The sequence below is a fragment of the Peromyscus eremicus genome, chromosome 2 (genome assembly GCF_949786415.1).
Source record: "Peromyscus eremicus chromosome 2, PerEre_H2_v1, whole genome shotgun sequence".
NCBI lineage: Eukaryota > Metazoa > Chordata > Mammalia > Rodentia > Cricetidae > Peromyscus > Peromyscus eremicus.
Genome location: NC_081417.1, coordinates 122805510 through 122822775, shown reverse-complemented (window position 1 = coordinate 122822775; position 17266 = coordinate 122805510). Strand labels below are relative to the sequence as shown.

The following is a 17266-nucleotide window of genomic DNA, read 5'->3' as shown; positions in this document are numbered from 1 at the left end:
CTGCATCCCCCTTTCCCTGCCCAGTCCTGTGTTGATTCCTCCACTGACCCCTCCGTGATGAATCCTCTCTGATTCCTCCACCGAACTGTCTCTGAAGGACAGGCCCACATCTGAGCCTTCCAGGTACCCAGGTCAGAGGTTTGGGACCCAACAGCCTCAAGGGAGCTGCCTTAGAAGATAAAGGAAAGGAAGTACAGGGGAAGCAGAGAAGGAGTCAGCTGAGCTTACATACCCAGCCCCCTTCAGATCCGTGATACACACACACACACACACACACACACACACACACACACACACACACACGCCCGCGTGCCCCAGAGCAAAGGGGAAGCATCGCATTGACTATTTCCTACTGTCCACTTCTGTGAAAACACACAGCTGAGGCTCTGAGGAACTGGATAAAAGATCTTCTGTCTACCCTCTCAGGGTACATTGGGGAAACCGAGGGTCTGGATGCTCCTTCAGACAGGAATGAAAATATTGCTCTTGTAGTCTGGAACAAGTTGTGGAGGCTGGCAGCCCCTAATTGAGGTAGGGAAAAGGCTTGTTCCTGGGACAATTGCCCTATTGTCCTTGGCCAAACAGCAGGGAGTGCTAACTCGGGGGGGGGGGGGGGTCAGCATTGTGGGTGAAAGAGGGACCAGGAGAGGAAAGGAAATGACAGGTAGAAATGAGCAGGGTGTGGTGGCACGCACCCGGAATCGCAGCATTTGGGAGTTGGAGGCAGGGTCATCAAGACGGCAAGGCCAGTGTGGACGACTGGAGGCCCACTGGAAAAGGGTTTGCTGAGAGCCAGCAAGACAGCAGGGTTGAAATCCCACGGGCTCAGGAGCCTGTGGGAAATAAATGTCTTGTCTCTGATCCTCAGCTGCCGTCTATACAATGAAAATCCCTGGTCCTCAGGTTGCTTTGCCAGTTAAATGAATGGAGTAGTGTATTCATCATCCCAGAGGACCTCACTCTGCCTGTCTCCTGCGTAGCACACAACCTCCCAGACAGAGAAGGGTCCTGGCACCCGGGCACGGTGTTACCTCGCTCAGGCGAGGTCCTCAAATGTCCACCTTGCCTCCCTAGCCCTGGAGTGCTGCCTGGGCTGCTAGGGGCAGGTCACGCCTAGGACTGGGGCCCCGCGCGCTCCCCTGCCTCCGCGCCCGCGCACCTGGCCGCCGGGTCCCGGGCGCCCCGTCCTCACCGCGCGCCTCCGCGCCTTTCGCCGCGCCTTTCTCCGCGCACCTCTGCCTGCGCGCCTCCCTGCCTGCCCGACCCCCGTCTCTTTCCTAGGCTCCGCTGGGTCTCCGGCAGTCCCTCGCTCGCCTGCCGTCCGTCTGGTGGCCCAAGGAGGCGCGATGAGCGGCGCCTGCTCGAGCTACGTAAGCGCGGAGCAGGAGGTGGTGCGCGGCTTCAGCTGCCCGCGGCCGGGGGGCGAGGCGGCCGCCGTCTTCTGCTGCGGCTTCCGAGACCACAAATACTGCTGCGACGACCCGCACAGCTTCTTCCCCTACGAGCACAGCTACATGTGGTGGCTCAGGTACAGGCCCTGGCCCTAACCTCACCTCGAACCCTTCTCCCGTCTTAACCCCCTCTCCCACCCGCAGACTAGCCTCTAGTTAAGGCTTCGCTTTCACCTAAGCGCCCATCCCGCAAATCATCCTTTCTCCTCATTGCCAATACTGACTCTGTGCTCACTTTATCACTAACCCACCGCACTCTTGACGCCCCACCTCAACCCTTCCTTCATCCTGACCCCAGCCGTTATTTGGAACAGTGCTTGAACCTGACCAGCACTACCCCCAAACGCTCACTCTGCCCCTACTGTGAACCTCATTCTTCCATCACCCTCAACCCAATTCCAAATCACAAGCCAACCCTTGCCCTAACAGCAAATGCTATCCCGGACATACAGAGGAATCTCAAACTCTACCCTTAGTCCTCACACAGATGCACCCATCTGGGGGCTGTTCCAGATGCCGGCCCCAATCCCATCCCCAGCTTTATGAGCTCCCTGTGACTACCCCAGTCCTGACTGTCACCTGCCCCATCTTCCTCCTCAAACCTGCCTGTGCCCCCTCCTCAGCTGTTTTCTCACATACTGACTTCAGGAAACTCTAGTCTAGACCTACATCCAAACCACGACCTCAAACCTTCGTCCTCACCTGATGCTGCATGCCAACTCCATCTCAGTCCAGCCTCGGCTTTTTTCTTCCCTCTGACTCTCTCTACTGGGCACCCACGTGAGTCCTGGAGATGTACCCTATGCTTGCGGTCAGGGCTTCCTGCAAGTCCAGTGTGACACGGCGGCATAATGTCACAGCAGAGGCCAGCTCTAGCCATTTTAATATAAAGTGTGGTCTGGTTGGAAACACTTTGGTTTCTGGCTGTTCAGGGACGGGGTTGCTCGGACCAGCACCGACAATCCTGAAACCTAAGTATGGAGTTGAGCGGCGGCGGTAGGTCTTAATCCCTGAGTCCCCAAAGGCTTCACCCAGAAAGTAGAGCCTGATCCTCAACCTGCTCTGGGAAAGGGGTAACAGCAAAATTGGAATGGTCCATGGAGAGTTTTCTGTCCCTAACAGTGTAGGCGCAGACTGTGTGCTTTCTGGGTGGGAAAAGAGCATCATTAGCTGCTGGAATGTCTCTGAATCTTTCTGTCTCTTTATCTACCAGTGGGGAAAATGACCTATCGCTGTCCCGATTTCTGACTAAGGCAGAGGCAAGGACCAAAAGAGAGAAGAAAACAACTTGATATATGCCATTTACAACTACAAAGTTTGCCTTTTCTAAGGTGTTCAGTCTGTAATTCTAAAACATTTTCTGATGACCAGGATGATATCATATCCTGCACATTTGTCTGCTGTCTAGAAACCCAAGGAATCATAGTAACTCATTTTCTGTTCCCATGTATTCATCCATTCACTATAATCTTTGCTATAGGGTCTTTGTGCAAGGCGACGAGGATACAAAAGCCAATTATTCCTTGCAAAGAGAAACATCCATTCTTGTTGTGAGAGTCAAACCCAGGGCCTTGGGCACATCATAGACAAGTACTCTAACACTGAGCACATCGCCAACCCTCCCAGTCTATTTAGAGCAGTGGTTCTCAACCTTCCTAATGCTGTGACCCTTTAATACAGTTCCCCCCAACCATAAAATTATTTTCATTGCTCCTTCATAACTGTAATTTTGCTACTGTTATGAATCATAACGTAAGTATCTGTGGGTCTTAGGCGACCCCTGTGAAAGGGTCAGGCCCCACGGTTGAGAACCACTGACTTCAGGAGGCAGCGCCTGTACCTGTGTAAAACAGTACAGGACCTGTTGAAGTCTCACTGTGTGCTTAGCACAGAGCTGAGAGCTGAAGGGAGATGCTTGCCTTTGAAGTGCAGGAGTGGTGTGGAGCTTTGCCTCTGTTCAGAGCCTGGTGCAAACCTCGGCTCTATTACGCCAGCTTGTGAATTGGAACAGTTGTTTAATCTCGTGGACTCTTCTTTCTTAACTCTAAATGATGGTTCACACTTGTAATCCCAGCACTTGTGAGGCTTGAGGCAGAGAGACTATGGGTGATGTTGTGGCCAGTTAGGGATATGGAGTGAGTTCCAGGCCAGCCTTGAGTACCCAGTGAGATCCTGTCTCAAAAAGTTAATATAAAATTTAGAGCAGTATTCATGCTTGCCTCATAGAAGATAGAATGTAAGGAGGGAGTGAAGTGTGTGTATTGCAAGTTTAGGTGCTCAATGCATGGAGTAGACACTCAGTAGGAAAGAGTCCCTTTCACACCTGTAAGTGTGGGACGCAGAGCTCAGAGTCTGACAATGAACCTGCTCTTCCTTCGCTACAGCAGAGGACATGGCTTAGGATGGGTTCTGCGCTCCCGCACATACGTAGCCCTAAGACAGCTCACCATTTTATAGATGGAGAGACTTAAGAGGGGTTGTTATTGGGAGTACCCCAGTGAGAAGTGGCAGAGCTGAGATGACCCCAAACCCAAGACTTGTCCTGTTCAACGACTATCAGGGCCCTCTCTGGTCTCTTACAGCTGACATACTCAGCTCTCTCCAAAACATACACTGACAGCTGTCTTCTGGCTACTGTGCTATCTAAGATGCAGAGATGAGTGGCCCCTGAGCCCCTGGCTGGTAGTCCTTTCCTCTTCCATCACTTCCCGATCTACTCACATCGTTTGACCTTTCCTGTTGTCTTGGAAACTCTCTCCCGGTGGAATGGTTTTGTCACTAAAGTGTAGTAGCTTAGACAGGTTTCAGTGGAGAATTGGATAGGGAGATCTCTAAGGTCAGGTCCTGTGTCAGTGTGACCCCAAAAGCAGCTGAAAGGTTCCAGGATGTTAAGTGACTTCCTGGGTTCTTTTGTGTGTGGGTGTGCTTGGGTGTGGGTGTTTTCCATGTATATATGTAGCTTGAGTATTCCTGACTGGCCCACAGTCAGGACAAATCTCTCTCACCTGCCAGTCCCACAGCCGCTCAGACCCGACCAAGTAAACACAGAGACTTTTATTAGTTATAAACTGTATGGCCATGGCAGGCTTCTTGCTAACTGTTCTTACAGCTTAAATTAATCCATTTCCATTAATCTATACATTGCCACATGGCTCGTGGCTTACCGGCATCTTCACATGCTGCTTGTCCTGGTGGCGGCTGGCAGTGTCTCTCTGACTCAGCCTTCCACTTCCCAGCTTTATTCTCCTCCTTGTCCCGCCTACACTTCCTGCCTAGCCAATGGCCAATCAGTGTTTTATTTATTGACTAATCAGCAACACATTTGCCATACAGAACATCCCACAGCATATATATACCTGTGCACCATGTGCACACGGTGCCTGCAGAGGTCAGAAGAGGGCATCAGACCCCGAGACTGGAGTTACAGATGGTTGTAAGCTGTCATGTGAGTGCTGGAGATGGAATGCTGGTCTCTGGAAGAACAACCAGTACTCTTAACTGCTGATCCCACTTCCTGGATTCTAACACATGGGTCATAAACATCAAGACAGTTGCTAAGCATAGAGCTGAGAGTCCTCAAGATGAATAGTGTGCCCTGAGCTCTAAAACAATTCCCCACGTGCTTCTGACAGAGCCCCATCACTGCGGCATGGAGACTTTGTTTTGTTCCAAATTTCATTTGGCCCTTTTCATGAAATTTCTTTCTTGCAAGTGTAAAAATCTCCAGGTAAGCACTGTATCCTTTGAGAGAGTTTGAAGGGTGGAAAAAAAAAGCCATCTTTAAAAGCTAACCATCTCAGGAAGAAAAGACATCCCGTGGAGAAGCAGCTGGTATAACTACACCATCTGGCCCAGTTACCAAAACCTCCTTCCATCTTCTTTCTGCCAGGCTGTGGCAGAAGGCGAGCTGAAGGGCAGAGTTGGTGGCCAGGTCGTGCCAACTCCATGTCACCACACTTAGGGCCACCTGGTAAGATAGGAATGGTCACGAATGAAGATCAGAAAAGCAAGCGGTATTTATGGCAGGATCAGGATTCAAACCTTGAAAAGTACCTGATCTCGAAGCCTGCTAGCGAGTCCAGAGGCCTCTAGTTGGGTTTCTGTACAAACCAGGATGCTGACTTCACGGGAAGGCAGCTCAGTCTGTCCTGTGCATATCTCTTCTCAGGAGGAACTCACCCCCTCTGGAGGTAGGGCCTTCCCCACTAGACAGCTTTGATCACTTTAAGCTCATCTGGTACTGACACCAGGTTTCTCCCTCAGAGCCTTCTGTCTTGTCCCCTTCTCTGTATCCTCAGTCCCCAGACAGAACACCGAGGACAATGCGTTTCAGAGGCAGCATCTGCTTCCTAACTCACCTCCAGTTAGGGAGGCATCCTCCAGTCTTCTCATCCATTCCACAAAGGTTCTCTTTTAGAGGCCACTTTCCCGACCTGGTGCTCATAGATGTCACCCATAAACAGCGAGCTCCTCGTCTGCACACAGGCCCACCAGCCGGTAGTCCCGTGAACAATAAGTATATCTCAAAAGAGAAAACTAACTACTGGATGTCTTTTTAATGCATGCAGGTACACATGCGTACATGCATGTGTGGAAGCCAGCAGGCAACCTCAGATGTGATTCTCAGGAACGCCGTCCCCCTCCTTTGAGGCAATGTCTCTCCTTAGCCTTGAGCTCACCAGTTAAGCTAGACTGGCTGGCCAGTGGGCCCCAGGGATGCTCCCGATTCCATCTTCGCAGTGCTTGGATTACAATTGTGCACACCACATGGATTCTGGGTATTGCACTTGAGTTCTCATGCTTGCAAGTCAAGCAAGCACTTCACCTAGTGAGTGTAGAGGACCAGCCCCCACACTTATTTACCCCGGGGACTCTTGAGGAATGAGGGATAATGAGGAGACTTAGTTAGAAATAAAGAGGGGAGAGAAAGAGAGAGAAAACACAGGATAGACTCGGGTGGCCCTGGATCCTTATCCACCGGCCCAGAACTTTATTCCAAAGGGTTAGTTATAACAATGCCAAGGGCTGGAGCAAAAGACCTCCCCCTTGCTAGTTACAGTCACCTGGTACCCAGGCCTATGGTCCAATCAACCTCTTATGCAGTCCCGCAGGGTACAGCCACTAGGAAACCTAGTGGGCTCCAAGAAGTGAGCTATCTCCCTGGCCCAAGATAACTGTTTAAACTATCAACAAGAACTAAAAAAACCACATAACCAATGTGGGAAATGTGGAAAAAGACACTACAAAAAGATACAAAAGAAGGGAGCTGGCGTGTGCTGGTTTGTGCTTAAAGCTGAAGAGTTGATGGCAAAGAGGTTTGGTGCTCTTTTGGTTTGGTTTTTGAGACAAAGTCTCTCTGCACAGCCCTAGTTATCATAGAACTCACTCTGTAGACCAGGCTGGCCTGAACTCACAGAGATCCGCTTACCTCTGCCTCCCAAGTGCTGGGATTAAAGTCGTGTGCCACCACCCCCAGCTAAGTAGTTTTTTTATGGAAAGTGATCCCAGAAAACACTGATAGAGGGTGGGAAAATGAGACAGAAAACACTACGAATAGGTTACGTTATCAACAAGTCGCTCCGAGGTAACCAGCTCTTCACCTCTGCCAGTCAGCATGTGATGTATTCCTCAGAGTTACGGAGGACATAGGAGCTGGGGACGTATACACCACTGTGGTTGAGGGCAGGTCAAGGGAGCGAAGCGTTAATTATCCTGGACTCCTGACTTATTCAATGAGCAGAGTTTTGTTCTGGGTCTAAGAAGTCCTGGAGCAAAGAGCTACAGATGCTGGCGATTGAAACTGTACGGATATTCCACAATGACAGGACCCAAGGGGATATGGCCAGGACATCTACAGCCTGCATTATACTTAGAGATAGCTCAATAGTAGTTTGGTATGTTTCCCGCCAACCTTGTGTTTATGTATATTTATTTAGTTAAGTTTGGCCTAAGCTTTGTGTCTGGTATTGTCTTGCTATTTTCACTTTATATCCTCTTGTAAGAATGTATTTATATGTGTGTATGTGTTAGTACATGCACATGTAATTGGCCGGGGAGCACACACGTGTAGAAACCAGAGCAAGACCCCCGCTGATCTCCCTCAGATACTAGCTGGGAGTTGAAGCTGATTCTACTGCTCACTCTCTGCCTTCCCAGGCCCCAGCACTCAGCCCCCTGTGGTCTTCTCTCCCCAGCATCGGAGCTCTTGTGGGACTCTCCACAGCAGCAGTGGTCCTTCTGGCCTTCATTGTCACTGTTTGTGTGCTCTGCTACCTGTTCATCAGCTCAAAGCCCCACACAAAGCTGGACCCAGGCTTAAGCCTACAGACAACAGGTAAGAAAGAAGCTACGTGGTGTCCTTATGGCGGGGGAGGGGGTCCGGGTGCGGGAGTGCATACTTTTTGTTGTTGGTTTTTTGTTGTTTGGTGTTTTTGTTTTTGTTTTTGAGACAGGGTTTCTCTGTGTAGCTTTGGAACCTTTCCTGGAACTCACTCTATAGCCCAGGCTGGCCTCGGAACTCACAGAGATCCGCCTGCCTCTGCCTCCTGAGTGCCGGTATTAAAGGCGTGCGCCACCACCGCCCTGGCGTGAGAGCATCCTTTTAATCCCAGCATTTAGGAGGAAAAAGCAGGCAGATCTCTGAGACTGAGCCAGCCTGGTCTACAGAGTGAGACCTGTCTCAAAGGCGGGGGAGGGAGAGATAAAGGAGGAAAGTGAAGGAAAGGGAGAAATGAGATCTAGAACACTCAAAGGAAAGGGAAGGGAGAAATGAGATCTAGAACACTCAAAGGAAAGGAAAGGGAGAAATGAGATCTAGAACACTCAAAGGAAAGGAAAGGGAGAAATGAGATCTAGAACACTCAAAGGAAAGGAAAGGAAAGGGAGAAATGAGATCTAGAACACTCAAAGGAAAGGAAAGGGAGAAATGAGATCTAGAACACTCAAAGGAAAGGAAAGGGAGAAGTGAGATCTAGAACAATCACCTTCTGACTGTTCTGGAACATCGCATTCCTCAGCAGGTCTGTGAACTGAGCATTTCAGACCCAGACTTGTGTGCTCAGTCCTCAGGAGTCTCTCCTGCCATCAGCTCTCCATTCTCAGAATTTATGCATGGATGGATTTTTCTAAGCTGGTGTTTTCATTCTAGCCTTAGGGGATGCAAACTGATTTCCATATTCTCCCAAACAAAACAGAGCTACTAAGACAAACTTGCCGTTTCTTAAAAATCAACATTTAATCAGAAACCGAATACAGGATTTTATTTTTCATAATCTGCTGTTCTGGCTACCCATTCCTTCATGAGCCCTGGCCATTGAGAACCTCAAAGGGGACAACCAAGAAAGTGTTGTCTTTTCCTAAGTCCATACTGCACATTTTATAGCCTCTGACGAGGAACTGTGAAGGATCCTAGCCCGTGCTAGCCAAGTTCTCGGTACAGTTCTCAGGACTGTTGAGTGAGCAGCAGCCAAGGTGGGTGTTGTCTCACTTCACAGGCGCAAGAATCAGGGTGGAGAGAAGGCTGGAGACTTACTCAAGGAGTCCCGACTGACAAACGAAATCAGGTCCAGCCCATGCCTTACCTCCCAGAGTCACGCTCTTCTGCCCACTAAACACGGGCTGTGCAAATGTGTAAATACATTACTGCCTGATACCAACGATATCAACTGTAATTAGTGTTAAGTCGGTGAAGAGAATGATGAGGTGAAATAGAGGCAGGAAGCCAGGATGGGTGGGCAGTGGGTACAGGTGTGGGCAGGACTCACTGAGACCTGTGTAGTAGAGGGGTCACCCCTGGGGGTGCCATAATGACTAGGGCCAGCGAGGTCGGGGAGGAACTCAAGCAGCAGAGACAGGCGGCGAGCATCAGGCAGGTAGGAGGGCAGGTGGGTAATTCCTCGGTCTCAGAGGAAGATGGAGAGCGCTAAATGCTACCATTTGTAAGAGATTAATTTTCTAACTTAAAAAGGCAACAAGCAAGGCAGAGGCAGGCAGATCTCTGTGAGTTCGAGGCCAGCCTGGGCTACCAAGTGAGTTCCAGGAAAGGCGCAAAGCTACACAGAGAAACCCTGTCTCGAAAAACCAAAAAAAAAAAAAAAAAAAGGCAACAAGCAACAGCCCTAAACCCTTCCAGGATCCTGAAGATGGCTGAGAGTGGAAGGGTTCATCTGGTTCCCTGTGGAGTCAGGAATAGGAAAAAACCTGAGCCGAAGACAAGCTGACCAATTTACCTAAATCAAAATCAAATGATAAGATATCATAGGTAAAGTTAAAAAAACAATGATGGGCTGCAAAGATTTTGTGTGTGTGCACAAGCATCTGTCCTCATAGCAATCCTGTTCTCAGACTATATATTTTTGAACTTGCTTACCTACTAAAATGTATTTGTAACCTCGAAATCAATACTTGAGGCACTTATGAGGTTATTACAGATGTGGGTATGTACAGAGTAGCAAACATTGGAGGTGCACATGTCCCAGATATCGTCAATCAAGGCTACGCTCTGTAAGCATGTATCCTCTTTGTGTCTGTCTAGAGCCATTTTATTCCATGTTTGTGATGTTCACTGATGGCGCCCTGTTGAAATGCCTGTGGACACAGTTCTGAAGTGCCGTCTAGTGCCCTCGAGCATAAGAAGGTACGCTTTGTGAAGAATCCAGGGTGCTAAATGTCTGACATGAGGATTTGAGTTAAATACTAATAAATCAAAAATATATATTAAATCATGGGACTAGAGAGATGGCTCAGCATTAAGGGTACTGGCTGCTCTTCCAGAAGACCTGGGCTAGATTTCCCAGCACCCAGATGGCAGCTCACAACTGTTTATAACTTCAGTTCCAGGGGAATCAATACCCTCTTCTGGTCTTCTAGAACACCTGGCATGCACATGGTTCATAGACATACATTCAGGCAAAACACCCATACACATAAGGATAAAAAAAACTTTTTTTTTTTTTTTTTTTTTTGGTTTTTCTGAGACAGGGTTTCTCTGTGTAGCTTTGGAGCCTGTCCTGGAACTCACTCTAGCCCAGGCTGGCCTCAAACTCACAGAGACCCGCCTGGCTCTGCCTCCCGAGTGCTGGGATTAAAGGCATGCGCTACCACTGCCCGGCTAAAATAAACATTTTTAAAAGAAACACATATTAAATCAGGTGTCTTTAATCAATGGCACATGAAAGTTAAGTTTTGATCGTTTGTCAAAAATGTCATGGCCAAAGACACACAGAAACCTCATCTTATATTCTCCCTAGAAGACAGAGTCTCATATAGCCCAGGCTAGCCTGGAACTCACTATGTAGCCAAGGATGACCTTGACCTCCTGATCCTCCTCCCTCCAACCCCAAGTTGCCACCAAGCCTGGCTTAGCAGTGTTTTAGTATTTGCTAACTCGGTGTTTGTGGGGACTTTATAATACATAAAATACACTACATAACTCCTGTGGATAATCGGGACTCACTGCATGTAAAATACGACAGGGCTGATATCCAGAACATAGAAACACATCTTTAAACAAACGAGAAAAGTGTAATCATAATTAAGAATAAAAGTCCAATATAAGCCTGGTGTGGTGGCACCTGCCTGTAAAACAGCCCTTTGGGAGGCTTTGCTGGGTGGTGGTGGCGCACACCTTTGGTCCCTGCACTCCAAGCAGAAGCAAGCTTGGTCTCTGAGTTCAAGGCCAGCCTGGTCTTGAACAAGTTCCAGGACAGCAAGAGCTACACAGAGAAGTCTTGTCTTGAAAAATAAATAAACAAATAAAAATAAAAAATAGATTAAAAAAAAAAAGACATAGGAGGACCAGTAGTTCACCGTTGCCCTTGGTTACATATCAAGTTTGAGGCCAGCCTGGTATCCTGAGACTATCTCACACAAACAAACAACCATAACAACAACAAAATTCACAATCCACACGGAGAGATTATCAGTGTAATAAGCAGAATGCAATTTAAGAATGACAGACCAGCCGGGCGGTGGTGGCGCACACCTTTAATCCCAGCACTCCGGAGACAGAAGCAGGTGGATCTTTGTGAGTTCGAGGCCAGCCTGCTCTACAGAGCGAGTCCAGGACAGGCTCCAAAGCTACATAGAGAAACCCTGTCTTGAAAAACCGGAAAAAAAAAAAAAGAATGATAGACCTTTTGAACTGCTGAGATGGTTCATCAGGTAAAGCCACGAGCTGGCAAGCCTGACAACTGATTTCAGTCCCTGAAACCTGTGTAAAGGTAGGAGAGAACTGACTCCGTAGAGTTGTTATCTCACACACACACACACACACACACACACACACACACACACACACACACTAATAATTTTAAAGAAAGTAATGATATACTTGAAAAGGATCTCCAGGAGATGTGATACCCTCTGAGGGTACTGTGCACACACGGTGTGCCTATACATGTACAAGCACACTAACAAACACATGAAATAAAAAGAAATAAAACACTGACGGAAGTTCAGAGATGGTTCATGTTAACAGTGAGAGAGCTGGAGGGAAAATGGGCAATATAACATGATGCTGGCAGGAATATAAATTGGTTCAAGGATTTGGCAATACCTTCTTACGCTAAAAACATGGATGCCCTGTAACTCAGTAGTGACGTCTAATGGTCCATCCTTGTGAAATAATTCCTTTAGATGAAGACAAGTACAATAGATATCAGGACAGCCTGGTTTCCTGTCACAGAGGAAACCAACTAAAAGCTCATCAGTGCAAGGAGCTAAGTAAACTGTGTGCAGGGCTAATAAAGTACCGTGGAGGAGCTCCAGGGCTGAATCCTCCCTGAAGGGACTATCAGGTTTCTTCTGCGTGGTCACTGGGCAGGGTCAGCTATGACCACTTCTGTTACGCAGGTGAGGACACTGAGGTTCAAAGTCTCCTAGTGAGGGAGTGACTGACCAGCTCTATCTCCACCTCCCTTTACCCCTGTTGCTGAGAAAGGGAAGCCCCTTTTGCGTGCCAGATACTACTCTTTGAAACTGCACATGTACCCTCTCATCTGATCTTCTCCACTGCCCAGTGAGATGAGCGTCACTCACGTACAGCTGTGACAGCCAGGTCTTAGAGATGCTGGATGAACTGCCCAAGGGCTCACAGCTTGTAAATTGTGTTCCTGGGACTCTAACGTGTCTCTCTGCCTCTCAAGCCCTGTCTCCATGCCCGGACTGTGGCGGCTCAGGGTCTTTCTATCCCTGCTCCCACCCCAGCCTTTCTGGCTTAAAGGTCATATAGTTCATTCTTGACAGTATAGATGGAGATCGCCTTCCTGCTTCTCAGTGTTCAGTGACAAGTCAGGTTATTTAGTAACCAAGGTTTGGAACAGCACATGATCTTTCTTTTTGTTTTGTTTTTGTTTGTTTGTTTGTTTGTTTTTTAAAGATTTATTTATTTATTATGTATACATGAAGAGGGCATCAGATCTCATTACAGATGGTTGTGAGCCACCATGTGGTTGCTGGGAATTGAACTCAGGACCTCTGGAAGATCAGCCAGTGCTCTTAACCACTGAGCCATCTCTCCAGCCCCGATCTTTCTTTTTGTTTCTCACTTTTTAAAGATGCAAAGTGCATCCACTGACTTTTTACTAACTGATTGCTTTTGCCTCTCTGCCGTTTGCACAAGTCCCTAGGTCTATCGTGTTGCCCTTCCCTTCCCTCCGTACCCACAGCACCAAGCCGGAAGCACCTGAGATGGGGTACAGACCCACCGTTTGCATTTACCAGATCTTCTCCGCTTCAGAGACTCCCGCTTCCAGGTGCTTGCTGTCTTGCTCTTCAGTAAGACAGGAGATCATGGCTCCCATTTTACAGGAGAAAAAGAGCAAGACTTAGCAGTGGAAGTGACCAAGTCCTCAGATAGACCTGTGTGTTTGGGATGCCAGCCAGATCTCCCAGGCTTTAGAGTACAATAACTGTACTGTACGTGTGTGTGTGTGTGTGTGTGTGTGTGTGTGTGTGTGTGTGTGCGTGTTTACCTCTCTGATGGGGCAAGAGTGGTGTGACAGGTCCTTGGCAAGTGGCCATGAAAAGGCCACTTCTGACACAGCTTCCTTCCCATAACTAGGGTTCTGCCATCACCCCTGTCCCACCCCATCTCCCAAACCTGCACTAGAGATAGAACTTTTCCTCTCTCCCTCCCTCCCTTCCTTCTTCCCATTCCTCCTGTGCTGGGGGTCTAATGCAAGGCCTCACACATGCAAAGCACATGTAACTTCCTTAGTGGAGTTCTTTGTGAGGAACCAGCTAGATCAGAAGGGTGACTGGGGTCCTGCTGTGGTGTTCTGCCCCGGGCTGGGGACTTCAAACACATCACACTTAACTAGCTCCACCTCTCTGGCAGGTGGTTGTTAGTGACTCTGTTTTGAGACCATACAGGTGGAGTGAGGACAGAGATGATATCCCAACTCAAACCCATTTAATAAACCCAGGAAAATCGGAAGAAAAAAAATTAAACAAGCATTTTGCTCTCATTTTCTTCTGGAAAGAGGTCATTAATCAGCCATTATCCCTGAACCCCCACGGATCCAGAAACCAGTTCTGAAACAGGAGGGACGCCGGAACCCTGAGAGGATCAGTCTTGCACTTGAGTCCCCAGACTAGCTTGTGGTCAGGCCTTTGCCTTTCAGGCCACAGACAGTTCTCTACAACAGCAGCCCCACACACTTCATGGTGGCTTCTGTTGGTTAAATGGCGCTGCTCTAGGCTGGCCTGCGGTGGCCATGCTGAAGAAGGAGAGTGCTGGAGGAGGAGTCACAGGCCATGGTTACCTTTTTAGAGCTTTATTGGGAGAGAGGGGGGAAGAGAGAGAGGGGGCGAGGGGGGAGAGAAAGAGAGAGAGAGAGAGAGAGAGAGAGAGAGAGAGAGAGAGAGAGAACAGACGGAAGGAAGGAGCAGAAAGGAAAGAGAGGGACGCACAGAGGGCCCATCCGCTTTTTAGGCTGGGACGCTGTCCCAGGCTGATGACATAATTAAGGACAGAATCCTTACAGCTTCCCCCACCACTGTCCTCCCATCCACCCCCTCCTCTCTGAGGGCTCAGTCACTCCAGATCCCACTGCCGTTTGATTAGGCATACTTGGAGTGACACCCGTGAGTCACAACATCAGTCACAGGTGTCAGTGATAAATTAGTCTTGACTCATCTCCAAGCAGGAAAGAACCTTTCCAACCCCGACTGGGCTGATCACCACCACAGGCATATCCTAAGTTCAAACTGAGGACTTCAGGGAATAGGGTCTGATGACAGAGGTCTTTGGAGAAAGTTGGACATGTGCCCTGGATCTAATATTGGTTTTCTACTCTCATGGCATAGTTCCTCTGTTTCTCTCTCTCTCTCTCTCTCTCTCTCTCTCTCTCTCTCTCTCTCTCTCTCTAATCAAGCCAGGGTTTTATTAAACCAATCCAAGTGACACATCTTCACAAAATACAAAATAATTTATTCCACAATAACTGAACCTGGAGCTTGCTGCCATTTTTTTTTAAAGCTAAGTTGGCTGGGACTTGTGGTCCCTTCTGTCTCCACCTCCAACAACTTAGGATGCAAATATGGGCGCATATCTGACCACACCCAGCTTTTTTTTTTTTTTTTTTACATGGATTCTGGGGATCCAAACTTAGTTCCAAGGCTTGCACAGCAAGTATTTTAGGGGCTGGAATCATGACTCAGCAGTTCAGAGCACTGGTCCTCTTCCCGAGGACCCTGGTTCAACTCCCCAACACCATCATGGCAGCTCACAACCATCTGTAACTCCAATTCCAAGGATCCAACACCCTTTCTGAACTCCTATTTATAAACCAACCAACCAACATGCCTTAAATCTCAGCACTCAGGAGGCAGAGACAAGAGAATCTCTGAGTTCAAGGCTGACCTAGTCTACAAAGTGAGTTCCAGGACATACAGGGCTACACAGAGAAACCTTGACTTGGGATGGGGGGTGGTGCATGCCTTTAATCCCAGCACTCAGGAGGCAGAGAGAGGCGGATTTCTGTGAGGACAGGGTCAGCCTGGTCTTCAGAGCAATATCCAGGACAGCCAGGGCAGTTACACAGAGAAACCCCATCTCAAAAACAAAAACAAAAACGTGACCATGGGATGTAGTGACAGGAAAGAATGGCCAAGTGAGCTTCCTTCCTGACTCGGGAAGAGGAGAAAGAAGGCAAGTCAAGGGGGAGAATGTGATGAGAATCGTTTGTTTGGTTGGTTTGGTTTTTGAGTCAAGATCTCACTCTGTAGCCCAGGCTAGTCTCAACTTTTGGGGATCCTCTAGCTTATGCTCCCCAAATGCTGGGATTACAGAAGTGTGCATCACACAAGTCTATAATCTGTTCTTTTTTTTAGATTTATCTATTTTATTTTATGTGTATAGTGTTTTGTCTGCATGTTTATCTGTTCACCTCATGCATGCCTGGTGCCACAGAGGTCAGAAGAAGGCAATGGATCCTCTGGAACTGGAGTTACAGACAGCTCTGAGCCACACCATATACGTGCTGGGAATCAAACCCAGGTCCTCTGCGAGAGCATCACGTGCTCTTAGCTGCTGAGCCATCTCTCCAGCTCTTAGACCAAGAGTTGAGACCCTTCAACTCTTTTGGGGGTCAAACAACCCTCTCACAGGGGTCACCGAAGACCATCAGAAAACACATATATTTACATTACTATTCATAACAGTAGCGAAATTACAATTATAAAGCAGCCATGAAATCATTTTATGGTTGGGGGTCACCACAACATGAGGAACTATATTAAAGGGTCACAGCATTAGGAAGGTTGAGAACCGCTGTTCTAGACTCTGTTCTGTTTGTTTGTTTGTTTGTTTGTTTGTTTTCGAGACAGGGTCTCTCTGAGTAGCCTTAACTGTCCTGGAACTTGCTCTGAGGACAAGGCTGAGCTTGAACTCAAAGATCTGCCTGCCTCTGCCTCCCAAGTACTGGGACTAAAGGCGTGTGCCACCACCACCTGGCCCAGCTAGACTCTGTTCTTAAAGCAGAGAACAACAGATGTTTTTACAAACAGCCAGGGCTCCACTACATGCTGACTGTGTAACATCTAGAAAATGGACTTGTAATTTTTAAATGGCTTTTAGCCTTTCAAGGTTATGGTGAAGGCCAGCTCTTTCTCTCCTAGAAATGGCGTCCCTTACTAAAGAGAAACGTGGGCAGTTCCTACTGTGTGATGTGTTGTAGTGTTAAATATTTGTTGTATGAATGGTACAGTGAAGTGTTCAGGTCATCAGCAGAGAAACTGGCCAGGAGTGTGACACTGATAGGTAGAAGGGACTGCAGGAAGACAGCACCTCATATTGCTGTTTTTCAGGCTCTAAGAAGATGTCACCTGACCATCACGGTTTGAACACAGCGATCACAATGGAGGGATCACACTCTCCCAGGCAGAGTTACTCTTTGAACTCACAACTGGAAAGCAATGAAAGGCAGGCCATGGGCCCCAGAAGTCTCCTCCAGCGCCACATTGAGGCCACAGTGACCGCTAGCAACATTCCAGGCAGCCCTGAAGAGGCCTCTGTCCCTACCCCGACCCATGTGGACTAGTTCCTTAAACGTCCAATAAATGTCTCTACATCATCCCATCTGGAGTCTTTTTTTATGAAAAGGTGGGAGTGGGGATGGCTGAGGAGACGTTGGAGCCTAATGGATTAAAGCAGAGCTTTTCCCAACAAAAGCACCCAGGTCTTGGTATGGACCCAGCTGTATTGCTAGGCCTGACCAACTTAGGACCAACAGAAATTAGATGTGAGTCATCTCTTGGGAGTGTGGTCGTAGCAATACCACACAATCCAAAAACCTGAGTTTGTGGAGACTCAG

At 48.3% G+C, this 17266-nt stretch overlaps 1 protein-coding gene across 1 annotated transcript; it reads left to right on the top strand.

Moving 5' to 3' along the window:
- The first annotated feature begins 1346 nt into the window (after positions 1-1346).
- On the top strand, positions 1347-16993 carry Shisal2a (shisa like 2A). Its single transcript, XM_059255850.1, has 3 exons — positions 1347-1528; positions 7646-7785; positions 16761-16993. The coding sequence occupies exons 1-3, from the start codon at positions 1347-1349 to the stop codon at positions 16991-16993; spliced, it is 555 nt and encodes a 184-aa protein (XP_059111833.1).
- The last annotated feature ends 273 nt before the right edge of the window (positions 16994-17266 follow it).

Coding starts and splice junctions, on each gene's coding strand:
- Shisal2a (XM_059255850.1), top strand. CDS start 1,347: ATGAGCGGCGCCTGCTCGAGCTACGTAAGCGCGGAGCAGGAGGTGGTG. Junction 1,529..7,645: donor AGCTACATGTGGTGGCTCAG/GTACAGGCCCTG, acceptor TTCTCTCCCCAG/CATCGGAGCTCTTGTGGGAC. Junction 7,786..16,760: donor CTTAAGCCTACAGACAACAG/GTAAGAAAGAAG, acceptor GCTGTTTTTCAG/GCTCTAAGAAGATGTCACCT.